Source organism: Patiria miniata, unplaced genomic scaffold, assembly GCF_015706575.1.
Source record: "Patiria miniata isolate m_02_andy unplaced genomic scaffold, ASM1570657v1 HiC_scaffold_9, whole genome shotgun sequence".
In the NCBI taxonomy this organism is placed as follows: domain Eukaryota; kingdom Metazoa; phylum Echinodermata; class Asteroidea; order Valvatida; family Asterinidae; genus Patiria; species Patiria miniata.
In genome coordinates this window covers 25327984-25349733 of record NW_024037076.1, presented here as the reverse complement: position 1 = coordinate 25349733, position 21750 = coordinate 25327984, and the positions used below count along the sequence as shown (strand labels likewise).

The window sequence follows — 21750 nt, the reverse complement described above, 5'->3', positions numbered from 1 at the left end:
CAAATATCCTCTAATCAAGCTCGCTCTGTCCGTATTTTGAGCAAAGGAGGACATTATTACCACTTTCATTTTTTGGGGTGTTAGAGCAGGGAGGGGGGGGGGGGGGTCGCATTATTTTTAAGGAATTTCTATGGAAAAAAAAAAGTCCCAAAATGTCCTCCAGTGTATACACAATGTACATGTAATTTTATGTGCAGATGAAATATAAAAATGGACGCGGAATTAATTGAAAAAGGTATCCAGTAGGCCTAGATGTACATGTATTACTCCTTTTGCATCTCAGCGTTATTTGTACAAATGGAGTTTTGTGACCTTCAATACAAGTTTTAATGACCACCAAAAAATTACCACAACAGCCGGGATCCTCAATGTATTCAGCATGTGTTGTGAAATAAAATTTTGCAACTCTGTCATCGAAGGAAATTTCAAAGTTGTCATAGAAAGAAGTGACCTGTCCTTGAGAGTTTTTTTTTTTTTTTTTTTTTTTTTTTTTGGGGGGGGTGTCCTGCATTGGCAAAAAGTACACAATCACTTTACAAGTGTGTATACATTGTACAATGTACATTCCTTTATTCAACAAAACATCACACCCCCAGAAAGTGAACTTTTATCCTTTTTTCAAAGAAATCATTGACCTTAATTTCCTTATTCTAATGGGGGGGGGGGAGGCCATTGTCAGAAAATAGTAAGCCTAGAAGTTCATTTCATTGTAAGTAGACAAAAATAAACTACAAGCAAACGCGAGGATCTGATACACCGTGCCCTCTGGAGACATGCACACAATAGGGGACAATAGATTGTATACGTCTCTACAGGGCAATTTCTATAGATGAATAGTCTCCACAAGGTTTTCACGAAATGGATTTTACTAAAAAGCATTGCACTAGTTATGAGCTTTCCAATGAGACATCGCAAGAAAAAAAACCGGCCGACAACAAGTAATCAATTTATAATAAAACTTATGAATTAAGAGCTGGACGCTCCTAATTCGTTTTGAATAGTATGTGCAATTTCTGAACCAGAGCGGGCCATTTAAAGCCACTTTTTTTTTCCAACTGTATAAAGGCCTGCAAAAACAAACAAGCAGGTTTATTTGTTACAGGACATGATATTCCATTAGATGTCGTTAGGAAAGGAAAGCGTCTTCAGGTGAGAATGATGCACGTTGCACATTACATGTACCGGTAGTAAGAGCACTTAATGTAAGGATGTCGTCCCCATAACAACTACAGCTACTCAATTTGCTAAATCAATAAGTGAGAACCTTTCAATGGACCTTGATTAATGAAAGATACGTCATGTTATAGTTACGTGGACGCATTATACTGCCTTGAGTGCTGTAAACACACACATGCTCTACAATAAAACAGTGTACACATTACACAATACGTTGTTGCTATTACGCCTGTGCTCTATTTGTTGTAGTCACTAGACACATTGTCCCATTTCTGAAAATGCAGGTACGATTCTTTACATGTAACAATTAAATTTGCAAGTTTAATTGTTATTGGCAATTTTTACGGTACCAGCCAAAATGGCTAATTTGATTTTTAATATTAGGATGTCTATGGGTCAGTTAAGACATGCACATTCATAGGTATTGTCAAAACCAAAAATCAGATCAATGTTGTCCTTTTTTTTTTCTTTTTTAAATTTTTTTTTATTTTGTGACGGTATCAAATACAATTTGGAAAAGAAACGTTCAGCATTTTGCACGTCGTCATCATCTTGCTAGACATTCAAATGGCAGGTTCGGCCATGACTCAATTTCTCTCCGATTTCCAGCGTTCCGCCACCGTCTGTAATTGTCGGATTGATGCCAACGGTCTGAGGCAGGCATCTCTCCGGATTAAGGACCCCGTTTCCATGGCAACGGTGGCTCTAACCTCTGGCCATGCACCGGCAAATCACCGCATTGTCGTCTGGAAGGGAGATTTTTATTTTTTTTGTCTTGTCATTTTCTTAGGTTTTTTGGGGGCTCTTCTTTTTTTTTTCTACTTTTTTTTATTTTTTATTATATCCGAAGCCCACATGCAGACGGCTAACGATAACAGTCATCTGATTACGGAAAGATCTTGTTACCATTTTCGGGGGAAAGCGTCGCTGTATTGAAATAAGAGAGACAAAATGCTGAAAGTCAAATTAAGCGAATTGACCTCTCCTACAATTGTCTCATGTACGTGTTCCTGCATGCACTGTTCACAGGCATGCAACTTTTCCTCGGATCCGCTGATTTCCACGTTTTTTTACTTCTCATGAATGCCGTTAGGAATTGAAAAACACTGAATAAAGTCTTGTGTGGTTTGGAATTTCCTCCTTTTTTTCTAAATTCCCAGTTGCATGCCTGTGTTCATTTAACTGCGAATAGCAAGCTAGTTCTGTACTTCTTGCAAGATTTTTATCAGTTAAAAAAAGGGCATTTTTGTGAAAATTCAAGCAGACTCTAAATGTCAGAGAGACCCTGAAGTGAAAATTAATATTGAACGGACAAAATTAAATCCTAATGTTTACAATGAACCTTCAAACAAAGAATTGTTCTACAAAACTAAAAAGGTTGAGGGTTGCTTTTTTCGTCGCAGTAATTTTAAAAGCAGTTACTTCAAAAGCTTTGAAAATAACATGAACACCACCTGTGTTTTTTTTTTTGCTGTTTAATAATCTGACTGTATTCTAGGTTGTTGTTTTTTAAATACTGAAATTTGAAGAAAAAATATCATTATAATATGACCCAGATACATTTCAATGTACTTTTAAGTCAGGCCAAAAAATCAGACAAGAACATGGATGAAAGGCTTATAAAATAATAAACTGTAGCCTATTCTTTAAATGATACAGACAATTGCTGTAAAAGTACAAGAACTGACCGCCCTTTATATCACAACTTACATAATGGGAAAACAAAGACTGGTTTGCGTAGTGTGTATAGATTCAAATTTTTGGCCTGTCGATAAAAAGATGTTGAATAACGGATTTAAACAAGATATTTAGCACTTAGATGGATTGGCCAAAATATCTACAGCAGGCACCAAGTATGTACGGTGAGCTAGGCAAAATGTCTGACAAAACACCCAGCAGATCATGTTTTTTTTTGTAAAGTACAGGTAAATTCATTTATTGTAGAAACTCATTATGTATTACATGTAAGTAATTTCAGATATGTAATTTCAATTGAATTTGGCAAGTATGGAAAGCCAACAATTTGATAATCGAAAATTGCATTGGTGCATTTTCAGTAAAATACATGTTTGTTCAACCGTGATTGCTTGACTTTATTTAAAATCTGTCCATTAGGTGTTGGTTTTGATTGGGGAAAGCTGATTAGTGGAATAAATTGATCATTTGAGAGCAATCACCATCACACATTCTGTGCATGCAGTCCTTAAACATTTGATCTAATCAGTCATTAGAGGCATGTTTTGTTATAGTCTTGGAGTCTTAATTATTGCTGCTTTGAAATCTTCATTATCCTTCAAGATGATTGCTTTTTATTGAGTTTCACTCGGAATAAAAAAGTAAGTGTTTTTTTCCCCTAGCAATACAAAAATTTATTTTTGAATGAGACACCAACCGAAAAATAGATCAGGTCATCATTAGAAATTGAAAATCACTTAAGAAGTATCAAATTCTTTTTGGCCCGACAATAATTTAGTAATTATAGGGTAGACTGGTTCCCACCTCTTTATCAGCATTGATGGTGTAGGGACTGGGAACCAGTCTACTCGTAGGGTAGATCATCTTTTGGGGAGGGTTGCAGAAAAAAAACACTTTTCTGTGAAATAAAACTGACATGTTTGAAATTCATTAGGAGAAAATAATTGACTACCGTAATTTCCAGAATATAAGCTGCGGCTTATACATGTACGTTGATTTTGCCCATGAAAATGTTTACTGCGGCTTATACACAGGGCGGCTTGTACGTCGAGCCTTGAAAAATAAAAATGACATTCAAATGTGTATTAAATGTGCTGGTATTAGAAAACATCTGTTGCTGAAATGAATGTTCAATTAAGAAAGTCATTAACAAACCAAAAGCACGTCCCACGAAAGTATTCCGAGTGGTAAAAAGTACAGCAGGCCAGCCGACGTGAGTGAAAGCAGTCTTTGACAACCGGCTGTATGTGATACTGCTGCAGCATGCATTCCCCATGTACCACACCATTGGTGGTAATAAAGGGATGTACTTTCTTGGGAACAATAATTACCAATATTTTAGCTGTTTAAGAAAAGAAAAAAGAGAGTTCAAAACAAAAAAATGGAGTTTAAAACATTTCTTTATTTGATAATCAGTTGTTTGTCACAACGTCACCAAAAAAAAAAATTCTTGAAATGTATTCAAGAAATGATGTAAAACTCAAGTTTTGACATTACTACTCGTTAGTAATCACAACAATTTGATAAGTTTTGTTGTAAAAATGGACCTTTTTATTCTTAGGACAAAACAAAACAGCATCTGTTGCCATAAAGCAAGATTTGTAGTGCTCCAGTCAGACGACAAATGGGTGGGTTGCATACTCTCTCAAGTGCTGCGGGAAAAATGTTGTCATTCGCTGGCGCGGCGCAGGTTGCCGGTGCTGGTTTTAGTTTTAGACCAGGGTCCGAAGGGACCAGCCGGCAGCAATTCCCGGTGTTTATTTCTCATCATCCATTTCCATATTTGTTTGTAAGAGTATCGACTGTATTTGATTTGATATAATTTTTGTGGCCGTTTTTACAGCTTTCGTAGTGTAAATGGAACTGGTTCAGAGCATTTTAACTAGAATTTGGAGATCTCACATTAACATTGAAACCGCTGCGGTCGGTGCGGCTTATACGCAATTGCGGCTTATACGCCGACTTCAAATCTTAATTTGCAGATTTTTGCGTGCTGCGGCTTATGCTCCAAGCGGCTTATATTCCAAAAATTACGGTACATTTGCATGCACATACACTGAGAGCATGGATAGTATATTCTATCAAGTTTACTGATACACTGTTTTCCACCTTCAAATTGGAAAAAGACAATTTTCAAAGGACTTTTGTACTACTACATGTAGTCACTCAGTACCCTCCTTACTATAATATTTCTGGGGACATTTCACTCAACGAATTATCAAGACAGGGTCTCCGTTCTGTCATTGGATGCAACCACAGAGCAAGGGGATAAAGAGCATCATGCAGTGATGCAAATTGGTTCCTTCGTTTCGGAATCCAAGAAAGCTTGGTGAGAGGTTGCTGTTGGTGTCTGCTCTCTCCCCGACTGCGGAATGACGACCTCCCATCTAGCGTCGGATCTAAGTACTCCTTTTGCAGTCCGTAAAAGATTCAAGCGTTATTTGAAAACTGGTCTCTGTCACTGATCTCTAATGTTCATTATTTAGGTCCGAAAATAACCACCAGAGTGAATCCTGTGATTTAAGCGATATCCGGAGTGCCTGATCAAGGATTTTCTGGTGATTGGGTGGGGGGGGGGGATGGGTGTTGAAGTCCAGGATTTTTCGAGGGGGAGGGTTACTGAGGAGGAACGGGGGTAGATGGGGTGGATGAGAATGCAATCGATGTATAAAAAGACCAAAAGTCTGAACAAAAGATTTGCAATATTGAATAATGAGTTCTTCAGGGATCTTAAGGAATTATGGGGATTTGTTTTGGTAACAATAAATAACATTTGTCAGTCTGGAGCAGGTGGGAGGAGGAGGGTTAGGCATCTAACCCCCCCACCTCCTTGGATCAATCCTTGATCCAGTTGTCTGCTGATTTTTGGTCTTTAAGCTCCTATAAAATACCGAGGAGGCACCATGGATGGAACACCAAGAGTCGAGTAAATTTTGGTCTGAAAATCTGTCCCTTTTCTGAACTTTTGTTTTCTGTCAATCACATCAGGCAAACTTATTTATCATTATCGTCTACTCAAAACAGTTCTACCGTATTTATCGTTTACTCTTCCATGTAAACTATCAGTTCCACTGTTTTGAGTATCAAGCATCCATCACTTTGCAGAATTTTCACTTGATCGTCTTGAACTCGCAATTTGTCGTCTTTTTTCCCCCGTCCTGCTGATGATAAATTACCCCCAAGTGGACTTAGGCAATTGAATTAAATTTCCTCGAACAAAAAAATGAGGAAATCCTATTAAAGTATCTCAGCACGAAGGCTCCATCATCAGCATGAACAGTTAAACTAGCCGAGACTTTAATGCCCACGCACACCGCACACCGGGAGTTTTTTTTCCATTTGCTGTGTCATCGGCAGTTAAATTTGATTAGCCGGAGATTAAACAACGGCGCATTTTATTAGGGACGTAGCTCATCTCACTTTGGTGGCGAAATTGCCAGATTAGTAAAAAAGATTGCGAAGTGCAAATTATTGTGTACTGTACATGTATTTCAAACTGTTCCATGGAAACTCACTACTTTTTAAAATAGCTAAAAAAAACTGCCACCATTGTAGTTTTCAAAATAGTCTGCTCTTTAAAAAAAAGTGGTCTGCATTATTAATTCGTTTACAACTTAAAACACTTTAAAATACTGTAATTTAACCCAAAAAATGATGCCATTTCTGAATCAAGAGAAAGCAAAAGCCCCAAAAAATACTCCTTTGCGAATTAATGGTATATGTCCAAAATTACTCTGTATTTAAGAAATAAATAATCCCCTTTTAAGTTAAGATACATTTTGTAAAAAAAAAAATATCTACATAATTTCCAAACTGATATAACTGTACAGCATACATTTTCTTTTTACCCCCACCTTCCTATATCAATGTTTTATTACAGAAACGGTAAGTTTAGTCAAGCTTGAAATGTTTTGAAATTATAGCCTGCTCATACATTTTTTATCAATTTGTTTAAAGCCCAATACAATTTTAATTTTCAACGAGTTATATTCATTGTGTACTGGTAAATGTCTTCATCGCCTTTCTAAAAAAAAAAAAATCTGGCTGCGACATCTTCATTGTCAATTCTCCTGCCTTAAACTTGCCAGTTGGCATATCGGACGTCAGCATCATGTACCGAATTTGCATAGACCCGGTTTACCTTTCTACCCCCTAGGGCCTATTTGTCAGTCGTCTGTCCTTTTCTTTCAGCTTCACCAGCGACTTGTAATTTTTGTGATCGCCGTGGGGGTGCAGTTTCTGCCCGACTGTTCATCTTCATCTTCTCAGCAGCAGCGGTAAACCGGCTCAGAAATTCCCAGGTTAACTCTGGGTTTCTGGTTACGGAGCTGGGTCCCTGTTTTGATTTCTTGGGGTGTTTTGTTAGTTTTAGTGAGTGTTTGTACACAAGGAAATCAGAGAGATCTTCATTGCACCGCACTTGTATCAATTACAATGTTTGTGAACATGGAATACAGGGCTAGACTTTATTCAAGCTTGAAGTTTTTCACTTCCAAAACGAAGATGCAGTGACATGTACAAAATGTTATTATCCCCAAGTCCTTGGGCGTCAATCGGTGTGGGGGGGGGGGGGGGGGGGGGGGGGGGGAGACAACTCATTTGTCCCCCCCCTCACTTTTTTGTCCCCAAATAAAAATTGTAGCCTACATGTTGTATGATTCTATAGCTCAGAATAGCAGATTCAATGACTCCAAACTCGAAAATGATGTATAAATGATAATCTTTTGCTAAAAAATAAATTGGTTAAAGTGGTCGGAAATTGCCTCAGATTGCACTACAGGGCGTCTACATGGACACATTTTTCGGGGGCCCTTAAGCAGGCCCCAACCCCCGGCCGTTAGGGCTTCATGCTTTGCGCTTGCATTATGATCAAGGTATGTCCCCCCCCCCCTTTCACTTTTGAGATGCGATTGATGCCCTTGCCCCAAACCATTGTACTTTGTCACCAAGTTTGTTGATATTCAGAAATAATATTTTATTGAATTCTTCAAAAGTTTCACAACTAAACAAAATTTAGTCCTGCTGTGACAAAACCAGACTTGTGTGGGCACATAACAAACTTTCTGTTATGAATGTAAACGTATATTGCCAAAACTTAAGGCATTTTAGCTAGGATGAAACCTCAATCCTGCAAAATCCTCCAACTGCCTCTATGTAAAAATTGCATGCAGCCTCAATCCTCCAAAATCATCCGTTATTGCTTGAGTGTGGTCCTCGGAGGGGTGACCACTGCCTCAATCCTGCAAAATCCTCCAGCAATCACTGTCAATTATGTTGAGGCAGAGCCAGTGACATCCTGGAGCAGTGGGGAGGATTTCAAGTATAATGTAGGCCTCAATTTATGCACGGCTCAGCCTAAATAATACAAGGTCCGGCCTAAGACCTTGACACAGTGCATCCTCCAAAATCAGCCACACATTTTTGCCATACATAAGCCTCAATCCTGCAAAATCCTCCATTTTGCAAAGAGGATTTTGGAGGATTAGGGTTTAAACCATTGAATATGAGGAGCAAAATTGCAGTTATTTATCAAATACATTTGGTAGTTTCAGTTTTTTTTCACATAATTTCAATCCAGATGGTATGTTTATTATGTTTTTGAAATCTGTTACTGTTGTTTGCAGTCTAGCCTCTAAAGCATAAATACACTCCATGCCGTTTCAAAAATACATTAATTGTCTGCCATCTGTTACAAAACGGAGCAAAATAGTTCAGCTGAATCCCGAGGTACAATATGCATTTCAATTTCAGATATTGTCTGAAATCTATTTCAAGGACACGAATATAGGTGAAATGTTATTATACTAATGCCTTAGTATAAGTGAAATAATACTAAGGCATTAGGCATTAATTATTGGTAATTTTGGGTGTAGACCTTCTTATTATTTGTAAACATTGAGCTCCATTTTTGAATGGCTGCAACAAGAACATAAACTTAAGCCATGGTTGGCAAAAGATTTTGCCAAAATTTCTTCTTCACACCCTCATTATGTAATAAAAAGGCTTTTTGAACTCTTTGGTTAATAATACTTACCGAGTTCACAAAAATATCGTGTACCCACACTATGGACATACACTTCTCCATGTCAATGATAACCTTTCTTAGATCAAGGTGATAAATGTCCCAGGTTGCCAAGAGACAGCCAATGGAGATAAATACGAGGCAAATAAAGGCCATTCATTGCAGTAGTCCTGAGACACTCGAGACTGACCGGGCTTGATTCTGTTGTTTCTCCTCCTAGTTTTGCCCCCCCCCCTTTTGCAAATTTGGTTGTTGCCGACTACTGTTTCACACACACACAAATACATGGTACATGCATAGGTTTGTGGCTTCTCACTCACTTCCCTTGAACAAATTGACAAAATTGGGAACCGCCGACATACATGTAGGGTTGTAGAGCGCCGGAATTGTTATCCGGAGGTTGCAGGTTCCAGCCCCTCCCCAGTCAATTTCTTTGTTATTTATTTCTTTATTTATTATAAAGTTAATGTGTGGAAGATTTTGGAAGGTTAAGTTCCTGGGAAAATTGCCACAGGACTGACAGAAGTTAATGATCCCTGTTTAATGACCAAAATGTGCTTTTAAATGTGGCACGAGAGACCAAGTATGACCATTACCCCTGACAGATGAAACAATTCTTAACTCCGTCACACCCTAGTGACCAACTCCAGTGGCAGCACAGTTGCATTGTGGGCAATAACGGTTACACCTCTACATGTGTATGTTCCGACACCCCTATGTTCCGACTGCACATATTCCTATTCCTAACCCTAACCCTAACCCTAACCCTAACCGGGAGTAACACAATCTAGGTTGTCGGAACATAGGGGTGTCGGAACATAGAGCAGTCACCGACAATAACAACTCGCCACGCATTATCAATGAATATGCCCTCGGAGCGACATGCCAAATACTCGGAGAGTAACGTCATAAAAAAAAAAAACATGTTCATGAAACAGCGGTGGACCACCAGGGGAATATATTTAGACAGATGGGTGGTTGGAGAGGTACTCTTGACTATTTGCACCGCTGGTCATTGATAGCCAATAAGAGAAGTGCGTCTGTAGTGTCTGCACTCACACGCCTTGATTTGGCCACCGCAATGTGCGTCATTGTTTCCTTGTTTTGACGCAGTTAAACATCATCTTTTTTTGTCATCACTTTTCCTTTTCTTTTTTCTTTTTTAAATTTTAGAGTCGAACTTTAATCTCAACAGAAGTATCCATGTCCATAAAGTTATGGTTGACATGTGGCATCTGGCAAGAGAAATGACATAACATTTACCAGGCATGCAACTTCTCTTCGGATCAGCTCTGATTTCTTCGTTTTTCACTTACATTTAGGCCTATGCCATTAAAAATTGGGAAAAAAACACTGTACAGTCTTGTAAAGATTGAAGTTTCCTCTGTTTTAGTTAATTCCAAGTTGCATGCCTGCATAACAAGAGAATTAAAGTCAATTGCATATGATCTGCACGAGACTGATTTTTTACGATAAAATTTACAAAAAGAAAACACGCACATGCATGTCACAACAAGCATATTACCCGTGCTGATTCAAAAAAACTGTTGAAAAGAACTCATAGAATTTTATTTCAAAAATTGAATCAGTTTTTTTTATTATAATGCAGCATCATTGAGCAAAACATTGTACTGAAAAGAAACAAACCACCTTGCCAAAGTTTTGCAAAAAAATCCATGAAAATTTGCGAGAAAACAGGTCCTCAAATACGGAACAACATTCAGAAAACAAATAATTAAACCTTTTTTTTTCAATGAAATTATATTACATTTAAGCCTGACTACTATATACTCAATCCATTCCTTTTTACTCCATTCCATTTGGGTCCCTAGATCCAGAAATACAATCAATTAAGTGAAAGGGTGTAAATTTTACTTGGGCCACTCTCATCTGGACATGCGGAATCTGGGTTAAGCATTGAATAGGCATTAAATAGGCATTGAAGTTGGTGACATCACAGGTGAGAGTGGCCCAAGTCAAATTTACATCCTTTCACTTAATTGATTGTATTTCTGGATCTAGGGACCTAAATGGAATGGGGTAAAAAAGAGTGGATTGAAAAATACACATGTAGTTGGTCTTTAATAATTAATATATAATTTCACTGAATAAAAGAACATTAAACAGGTTTAATTATTTCTTTTCTGAATGTTGCACTGTTTTTGGCACACTCTGTTTTGGTCAAAGGTACACGCACCTTTAAAAAATCTATAAGGAGTCATTAAGGCCGAGTCTTGAACTGCAGCATGGTCAGTGTTTGAAACGGAGGCCGTGTCTCTTTAACAAGATGCGAAAGTACCTGCTATCCACGATATTGATTATTCTTCAGTCGGCAGTTACATGTACGCCAATCTCCGTTGGGATCGACAGCTTATAGTAATATGCCAGTGAGCTGTGGCAGTGTTTCTGATTATTGTCCTCGGCGAAGACAAAAAAAAAACGGACAGCTAATGTCATGCCCCTCAGTGATGCTAGCTATAGTGTAAGACGATCAACCGCCACGGGACCTATGCTTTCTCACGCAGAACAAGATGGAGATGTTATGCTAATTCTCGACAGCACTTCAGCAAATTACTCCCGTTTCCCCGACACCGGTTTACTTGACATGCCTACACTTGTTAAACAGCGTCCCAGTGGATTTGTGAAATGAGAGCATGCAGAAGTGAATTAAAATGAAGCACACTGTATTTAAAGATAATATACAACTTTTGCTGGCATCAAAAAAACAAAAAAAACAAAATATTAATATTATGAATACCTTACTTGACTGTAAGTGAATAATAGTCTCAAGCATCCGTAAAATCATGGTTGTCATTTCAAGAAAAGTGGTATTTTTGTATCAATTTCCATCACTGGTCGGCGCGTCCAGTGTTCGAAAAAAAAACACTGTTTTTTCCTCAATTTACCACATTTAGTGAGTCTGCATTTTGTTTGCAATCGATTACACACCTACATTTATGAACGGATACAAGCCAGCTAGACTGGTTCCCTGACCTTGCGATTCCCGGAAGTCTATCCATTGCTGCATTTTACCTAAAGTGGGGTCAGGGAACAAGACTACAGGAACATGAGTGTTTTTCTTGGTTTTTCCAGAATCTACAAACACAAAACTGCAAACAAGTCAGTGTAATTTGCTATAAATACTTACCCCCCAAATCCATCTATTTTTGAAAAGTACAACAAAAAAACAACCTTATGTTGTATAATTATTCCCTTTTCCAACAAGTAAATGCAGGAATATTATTTTGTTTTAAGACTTGGGCTTCTTAAAGACAAAAGGTACTTTTTGCAACTCAGTCTCCATTTTGGCGTGAGCAGGAATCCTTTTATAAATCCAGTGAATCCTACCCTTCAGACTCGCCTATAATTGGATGAATTGGAACCCTGTGGCTCTGAAACTTCAAACCCCGGTGATTGAACTAGAGGTTAAATTCCAAGATCTCGTGGTTGAAAATAGAAACATTTTTGTTCATCTTATTGTCGGCCACTTTTGCTTTTCCTCAAATATTGCATGTTATTTTCTCTTAAATACTCTACGTCCTGTGGCTGCCTGTTGGGTGATTAAAGTTTACACAAATTATCTGTCACTTGTAAGGCTTAGGCGAAATTTACAAATGTACATGTAAAAAACGGGGGGGCTTTAAAGATAACTAAAAATATTGAAATTCATTAGCAGGAGGGATTTATTCTTAAGATTCTAACAGCAAGAGGTTTGAACACTCAAAGCAAGTGTAATAATTTGAAGAGGAGCCTGGTCCCTCTTCTTTTCAAGGTGGTCGATACATTGAAGATGTGGTACTTTTTTTATTTATTTTTTACATAAAACCATGAATTAGGGGAATTTTGTCAGAGAGCATACATGTAATGTGATAAACTTTAAATAACACTATAGACACTGGTTCTTCAAACTGAACAGTTTATCAATTGAAATATTTTGGAATGAAATGGGAAAGTGTGCAACAAATCATTTGAGGTCATGTTTCAGCTTACCGGAAATCCGAGTGCAGTGGGCGTCTGCAAGGAAGTAGTGGGGGTTTCCCAGTGGTTTCTGCTTCTGTGAAAGACGGATGTTGTTGGACATACAGCTGCAGAAAGGTTCAGTTCAGTGACCTTAGCTAAAGAAGCCCTTTAATCGTGCACATCCGTTTCACCAGGTGCATCACGAATGGCAATTAAGCACTTATAATGAACAGGACATTAAATGACGTCGAGCGCCCCTCCCCCCCCCCCCCCCCCCTCCAAAAAAATAATTTAAAAAAGTAAATATCTGCAACTCGCCTTAAAAAAAATCAGGAAATTGTTTTTGCCCCCCCCCATTTTTTTGTTGCCCTGCCCTCGCCCCTGATTGTACAGTCTGATGGCCTACTGTCCCCGTCCCCTTCTCCCTCCCCCCCCCCCCACAACCACAAAAGTTTGGTAGATATTTGATATTTAGGTTACTAACAGCTGGTGTGAGATTCCATTTTCCAAGTGTAAAAATAATCGCTCTGCATTGTAATTGAAGATGAGAATGTCAATTGTTTCTCCAGATATATGACCTTTTAATGGCATAAAACTCTGCACATCATTAACAACTTCATTAACACCTTTCTATGCATACCTCGTAACAAATATTAAATAACAGAAAATTTAAAACCCAATCTTTATTTTCAAAATTGTTATCCTTTTTACTGCTGGCATCCCCATCTGGATTCTGTATTGTTGCCAGTTGTAGGTGAAGACTAATTAATCCTTTTTTTGTCAGCTGGCGAAAGCTTGTTAAATAATAATAATAATACAAGCATTTTTAAAGTGTATTTTTCCAAAGGTAACAATGCGCCACGAAGAACAACACCAGGAAGTCAACTTATGAAAAAATGAACAATAGAAGTACAATTAATCTGAAAATAGATATGATTTGAGTTTACTTTTGAACTGGTGGATGGATTTACAATGACGAATATTGAGAGGGAGTGAGTTCCAGCATCTAAGTCCTGCTACAGAAAAAGCCTTGTCACCCACGTGTTTGAATGTGCGTGGTATTTTTAAGTTTTGCTCTGAGCGGAGGCCACTTTGGTTAGGCATGCTGAGGTATAAGTGAATCTGTTATAATTTGTTCAAGTTCAATAGTGGGTTTTTGTCCATCACTAATGGAGTTAATAGACACCTTGTACTAAGTGTTGTTCAAGGACAAAAAATGTTTTGGCCATGTTGTTACTAACTTGTTCCTCTTTTCCATTTGTTTTTGGTCATTTTTAGCTACATGGGTGGGAGGAGGTTACATCAACGGAACAGCCGAGTATGTATTCCGACCAGACTATGGGTTGCTATGGACACAGGCACCGTGGGGATATGCTGCAAGCCTGATTCTAGGTAAGATGAATCTGGAAAATATTATCTTTCAGTGTCTTTCAATGCGACGGGAAAATCCCTTCCAGAAATTGACTTGAGCTGAACACGGACGGAAAATTAACTCTGAAATTCGAGGTGCCTGAAGTTGTTTTCCAACGGCAGTAGTGCTGTTCAATGTCTTATATTTTCCTTCAAATAACACTTGGGTTTGCCGAGAAAGCTATTGCAGCATGCACACATCTTGTTAAACCATGGGTAATGATGCCCTGCGTGTATTTATGCATGCTATTGCGAGAGTGTGTGAGTGTACCGTACATGCACACCATTCCCCTTTCGACCTGTTGTCTGCCACATAATCGCCTTTTTGTTGATTGCCTTCGTTAAAAGTATAGCAGGGGGAGTGGAAGTGAATTTTGACTGTCTGTGACTGTTTAAATAGCAGGAGGGTTAAGGCAGTAAGGGGGAGGGAATTGAGGAATACTTCAGTTTACAAGACTGAGGAAGCATAAATTATTCGTCGGTCGCACCACAAAATAATTTATTGTAGATAGCTGCTGCACCGCGCAGCATCACAGCCTGAATTTCACGCATGCACGGCACCGGCGTTAAGCCAAACTGGATGATGATGCCCAGCGGCGATGACCAGTCAACTTTCTGACGTTCTGTGACATATCCTGTGCACAAAGTTCATAGATGGTTCGGTCACTTTGCGCTGTGGCAAATCTGTTGTATTGTCCCTTCTTGGTGCACCTGACGTGTTATCGTTTATCTTGTTCTCTATTTTTTCTGTGTCTTTAAATATTGGTACTTTCAGGAGGGCTACTTTTTGCCAAAGCCATGCGGTCCCAGGGTTACATCACCATGTTGGACCCGTTCCAGCTCAAGTACGGCTCCCGCATGGGTGGGCTGCTCTTCATTCCCGCCCTTACGGGAGAACTCTTCTGGACGGCGGCCATATTGAATGCTTTAGGTAAAAATTTTGAAATGAGGGTGTTGTTCAAACTTTGGCTTCGTTTGCAGCTTTGGGCACAGGCCCCTGAATGTACATGTAAATGATTCCGGAGCTAGAAAGCCGAAGCCAAGAGCCAATGCCAGGATTTTAAAAATTTGTTCTGGACAAGTATGTAAGTTACAGGGCAACTGTATAAGTCTAGGATATGTTAAAATTATTACAAAACTGAACTTGCCAAGCTTAAAAAAGGAAAACATTTGCAATTTTAGAGAAAGTTGTACTAGTCAGTTGTTGTTTTATTTTGTGGGAGCTAACTTTGCTAATGGTTTCCACCCTAAACAATTTGGTAAAAAAAGAAGTATGTGTAAATGATCATATCACGTGAAACTCATAAACAAAAACTAGCAGAAGGCGCTACTTTCCCCCCCCCCCCCAAAAAAAAGAGTAATTAAGTTAAAAATACAGTAATTAAGTTAAAAATTCAGTAATTAATTTTTTAAATCAAAACTTTGGAAACGGCAATTCAAACTATAGTATACAAATTAGTATTTAATCCGGAGAAGTGGTTAAACACGGTCAAGTTCCTTTCTTGAAAATATGCTGTGGACGCTGTGATGCATTGTAATATTTTCTCCACCCAAGGTATTCTTATATCTGACACTAAAGTTGCGGTACTAAAGTGAGACTTCACAGAAATTCACACAAAAAAAAACAATTCTGAAAACCCAAGATGAATTTACATGATTGAAACATATTTTGCAAGCTCTTTCTTGTTGGTTCCCCCCCCCCCAATCTTCAGGGTCCACCATTAGCGTGGTGCTTGAGCTGGACATGAGCATCTCCGTGATCGTGTCGGCCTGCATCGCCGTCTTCTACACATTCTTCGGCGGATTGTACTCGGTGGCCTACACCGATGTCGTCCAACTCATTTGCATATTCATTGGTCTGGTAAGTGGGCCGCGTGAAAGTGGCACTGTATCAAATTGCACCGTTGTGTTCTCATGGCCTGACATGGTCGTGCATGCGCATTCCAAAAACCACTTTGATCTTAGAATCTGGAGAAGGTGTGAGGTCGTTTTTATTTTAGCAGCTCCAATTTCAAGAAAATTACTGCTTAGCATTTGTTTTATGCTAAGCGAAAAGCTGCCGGGAACCAGCCACAAGCAATGTAGATTGCATGACACTTTGGTTGGTAACCTGGGCCCAATTTCATGGCACTGCTTAACAGTTAGCAGAAAAGCTATGCTTACCATAGCGGAAAAGTGTACTAACTGTAAGCACTATTTCATGGCATGGATTTGCTCATGGTTGCACGCACTTGGGGATTTCTATTGTTACGTCACTGATTTAAGCAACTTTTTTCCTCTGGGGTTAAGCGTGCATTTGCTGTGCTTACTACTTACGGTCTCCATGAAATAGACAGTAAGCAGAAAACCGTGTGCTTAGCAGCGCTATGAATTTGGGCCCAGACCTAAGAGATGATAAAAAAAAAAATTGTGGTTACTTTTAGATTCAAGAAAGTGTTTAAAATTTGTTTTATTTTGGTTTTTTTTTTTTGTGTGCAGTGGCTTTGTATTCCCTTTGCCATCACCAATGAAGCAGTGGAACCTATCGGTTTCACAGCAACCAGGTGGCTCGGCAACTGGGACCCAGTGTTTGCTGGAGTCTGGGTGGATTCAGCTCTGCTACTTGTAAGTCTGACACTAATGATGTAATTCGTAGATCGTTCTCTGTAAGGACTCTGTACAGGAATACAGTGGAACGCCGCTATAACGAACATCGCGGAATCCACAGAAATTGTCCGTAATAGCGATCGGTCGGTATAGCGATTTTAAGCTGCCGGTGCTGTGATGGTTTGAGGCTTGATGGCTTGATGTTTTTACACATCAACGGCGCCCTCTTTTGACAATTGTTATAGCGTAGTGGCATTTCTCGTTCCGCACGCTGAGTCGCGAAACTTGTCCACGATTCAACTTCAACCTACAGGAGGGTTTTGGTGGCTTTTCCCTTCTATTCCTTGGAGAAATCATAGCCACCTGTCACTCTTCAACATAAAGCCTGATGTAAGCACTGGCCGTTTGATGTGCGGGAATTGGAAATGGCCCTACAATCCTTCATTTACACCATAGATTTAGGGTTTTTGCACTGACATTTTGAACAACAATTGCTCGGGAGCCAAGGGTGATGTTCGGTAAAGTTGAATGTTCAGTATTGCGAGCCAGTCACGAGCCAGTGTGGCCCTTCAGGCCAGCGTTTAACTCCAGATTCAGTGGCATGAAAAGACTGAGAATATTTCTATTCCCCCTGGATGGATGCCAGTCCATCGCAGGTTACTCCCCAGCTAATGCCAGTACCCATTTATACTCCTGGGTGGAGAGAGGCAAGTGAGGATGAAGTGGCTTGCCCAAGGACACAACATATAGCCAGTAGCTGGATTCGAGCCCCTGACCCTCTGATCATGAGTCACAAACCCTAACCACTAGACCCCACTCCCCCACAAAAATCAAAGGTATTAAACCCACCGAGTTTCGTTCCAATTACAGATATTTGGGGGTATACCCTGGCAGGTGTATTTCCAGCGTGTTCTCTCCTCTAAGACGGCAGAGAGGGCCCAGGCGCTGTCCTTCGTCGCCGCCATCGGCTGTATCTTGATGGCCATTCCTTCTATTCTCATTGGTGCTATCGGAGCAAGTACAAGTAAGAAAGGCATAGACTCCGCCCATTCTGGGGGTTGTCGGTATTTTCCAAGGTTTTATTTCCATATTTGTTCCAGAGTTGGTGTGAAGGTCACCAAGCCTGATCAAGTCGATAACAATTCACTCGAATGAAGTCTGAAGTCAAGCCAAAGTTTTTTTCATGAATTGTGAAAAGGGCATTCCGTTGTCATTGTGAACCTTCTATAATTTATGACCTTAAGTGTGATTGACTTGTGATTTAAAGCTACAGTCCATCATTTGTAATTTGTGCATTTTGTTCGTTTGAAGCAACAAAAGGGTTCAAAATCTAATGAAGGATACTGAACAACTAACCTGATGAAGTTTCAGCTAAGCTTCAGCTGTACATTCCGAGAAAAACAGCATTCTAAGATCTCAATTTCAAATCAAAAATTACTGAATCATGTTTTGAATTGCAGCTTTACGCGACGTAGCGCACTGATCCGACGAATTATAACAACCCGCGCGCGCGTGTGCGTCGTTCCAATACTTGTGCGCGCTGCGCTGAATAACAAAACGAACTACTAATTTAAATTTTCCTACGGTGCTTCTTAAGAATCACCGTTGGAAATGCCTTCTTTCGTTGATTACTTCAAAATGACAGCTTCCCAGAAGGAATAATTTCACAGGGAATTTAGTTCCCTTACTATCTTTCAACCAAGTTTGTTTTTCAACAATAATTACGCCAGTTACTTTTTGGATGGCTGCAAATGATGAACTATAGCTTTAACTTGTGATTGACTCTGATTTGACTTATTGCATGTATTATTGACTTGTGACGGACGTGACTTCATGTTTGGCTGTATCGGAAATTGATGTGAAGTTTTTGTCAGTGGTTGGTAAAAGCCGACGCTTACAGAATAACTCATTCAAACACAGCGTACTTATTAAGGAGTAAATCTTGGCCGGATTGTCTGAGATGCAGTTTCAAAACCAGTAAGTTCACTGTTTATTTTCCACAGACTGGAATGAAACGACGCTCAATCTGGAGGTAACGGACCCCTACAATCAAACCAGTCTCTTGCTGCCATTGGTCATCCAGTATCTGACCCCGCAGGTTGTTTCCTTCATCGGTCTCGGGGCCGTGTCGGCTGCCGTCATGTCCTCGGCCGATTCTTCTATTCTCTCGGCTAGTTCCATGTTCACTCGCAACATCTACAAGTTGGTCTTCCGTCAAAAGGTAATTTTTTCAAAATGTATCCGAATTGTTATGGAACAAAGGCATTGAGTACCGGGTCCAATTTTAATGTGAGCTGCTTAGCAGAAAATGCTGCTAAGCAAATTTATGCGCTAAGCAAAAATCCGCTGAGTATCAGTTACAGGCAGTATAAATTGCACAGTACTTTGGCTGGTAACCTGTGTTTGTTAAGCAAATGTTTCCTGTGCTTAGCAGATTTTCTTGCTTAGCATCGATCAGGTGGTAGTGCACCGGTACTGTATTCTGTTGGCGGCGGGTTCGATTCCAGCTTGATTCCATGAAGTTGTGACATCATGACGCTGTAGATTGGTTATGTTCAAGACATTTCATCTGCAAATGCTCGTGAATTATTAACCATGCTTAAAGGGAATGTACAACATTTGCTTTTGCTGTAATTTTCAGAATTAGGTGAATTTTGGGGGCGAGTATTTTACAGCAAATATTGTTACACTGACTTGTTTGAAGATTTGTGTTACTAGATGCTGGAAAAACCAAGAAAAAAAACATCATCCTCCTGTAGTCTGGTTCCCTGACCCCACAAGTTGAAACAGCAATTTATAGACGTCAGGGAATTGTAAGGTCAGGAAACCAGTCTAGCTGGCTTGTACACGTTCATAGGTGTGTAATCAATTGCAAACAAAATGCAGACTTACTAAATATGGTAAATTGGGGGCAGTATTTGAAAAAAGGCCAGTTTTTTTCCAACGCTGGTCAGCGTTACAAATGGATACGAAAATACCATTTTCTTAAAAATAACAGCACAGGTAGTTTTGGTAGTTGTTTTTTTGAGGTTTGCAAATGTTGTATATTCAGTTCACATAATTCAACACTGAAATTTTTCTCTCACAGGCCGGCGAAGTTGAACTTTTGTGGGTCATGCGCATTGGTATCGTTCTCGTGGGTGTCATAGCATCAGTGCTAGGTCTTATCATCACCTCTGTCTACGAACTGTGGTTTCTCTGCTCCGACTTTGTCTACGTCGTGCTGTTCCCCCAGCTCTTCTGTGTGGTGTATTTCTCCAAGTGCAATACATACGGCTCATTTGTGGGCTACTTAATGGCTCTCTTATTACGTCTAGGAGGGGGCGACCCCGTTCTGGGCGTACCGGCATTTATAAAGTATCCGTATTACGACCCGGTCAATGGACAGCTGTTTCCTTTCAAGACGTTAGCCATGCTGTCATCGTTGGCAACCATCGTCGTGTTGTCCTACCTCCTGGATTTCCTTTTCCGGAGTGAGTTCATCCCCAAGCGGTACGACTTTTTCCGCTGCATCGTCAACCTACCCGCGGGCGAGGACTCGGAGAAGTACGACAACGTGAACGGGGAGAAACTGCAGCTGCGCAAGCTGGACCCGATGGGTTTACCGGCGGCCGAGGGCACCACGTCCGTCACGCCGTTACAACGAGAGAAGCTGTTGGACATCACGAGAGGCATCATGCCCGAGTCCGCATCCATGGAACCGCTTCAGGAGGACTATGCATCCAGCCCGTCAGACGAAGACCGCCCTCTACCAAATGAAGAGCAATAGCGCCCTCTACTTCAAGGCATATTGTGCAATATGTTTCAATATTGCACAAATCAGTGTAGGTTCAAGTAATTCGTTACGATGCAATATCACCGTTTCAGTTAAACTACAATGAGACCCAAATGTGTATGGGAAGCCACATCTGACAAAATCAGTCTTAAGAAAATCTTGTGTTTTTAGAAGCATGTACGACAGTGTTGAAAATGAGCCCACCATATCCTAGTCTAAAAGTAACAGTAAAATGTTAAGAAGCCTGACTATCTGAATAAGAGCACGAGTCTGTAAAAAAGTAGATTTGAGTCTGGATTCGACTCCTACAACACAGATGAATGACAAGAAGTTCTTAATTTTAATGTTTGTATTTTTAGGACGATATTGGTTGAAAACCTTGAAATTTCCTTCTGATGTGACCTTTAAACCATTTTTGGACAAAAACCTAAAAACTAAATTGTAGCTCTGAAAGCTTGGGACTCATTTTGTGAGATTGAGCCACTTATTGTAGAACCTTAAAATTACGCAGTTTCAATTGTTACAACTCCCCCAATATGTACAGATAAAGGTCAAATTCTGATTCTAAATTCCCTGTTTGTAGTGTGCGGTTTTGGACAAATTCCGGAACAACTTTGTGAAGTATAGTGTTATGTTGTGTTGTATTCCCTTGTGGTGAAAGAATGCATTTTTTTTAGAGTCTACGGTTTAAAGTGCTTCTTCGAATATAAAAAAAAAACGAAATTCTAAAATCTTTCAAAAAATTGATTGGAAGGAAATTCATTGATTGATTTTTTTTTGGAGACACGATTCTTGAAATGTTCACACAAAATGAGCATTAGGTCACATAATTAAAGTTTGTCTACTTTTTTTTTATTTAGGCGGAATAAAACAACATTTCGTGTCTCAGTGGATATGATGACTTTGAAATGTTGGAGAAATATGATCATTAAAAAGATTGCAGTCTAGAAATTCTAGTCAACCAAATTTCGAAGAGCTGCCAAGGAGAAATACTGGTATTGCTTAGCAAATTTATGTGCTAAGCAGATATGAGCAGACAACCAGTCACATGCAGTATACATTGTATGGCATTTTGGCTGGTAACCTCTTTTTGCTAAGCATATATATTTTTCCATGCTTGGCAGAT

The 21750-nt window shown here is 39.5% G+C and overlaps 1 protein-coding gene across 1 annotated transcript in view; it reads left to right on the top strand.

Moving 5' to 3' along the window:
- Positions 1-21241, top strand: part of LOC119720785 (high-affinity choline transporter 1-like) — a 30966-nt gene extending 9725 nt beyond the window's left edge. Inside the window, exons 2-8 of the mRNA XM_038190628.1 lie at positions 14132-14245; positions 15039-15194; positions 15976-16124; positions 16742-16867; positions 17720-17873; positions 18853-19070; positions 19938-21241. Of these exons, the coding sequence (XP_038046556.1) occupies positions 14132-14245; positions 15039-15194; positions 15976-16124; positions 16742-16867; positions 17720-17873; positions 18853-19070; positions 19938-20618 (1598 nt within the window). The 3' untranslated portion in view covers positions 20619-21241. The remainder of the gene's footprint in view (positions 1-14131; positions 14246-15038; positions 15195-15975; positions 16125-16741; positions 16868-17719; positions 17874-18852; positions 19071-19937) is intronic.
- Positions 21242-21750: the final 509 nt, after the last annotated feature.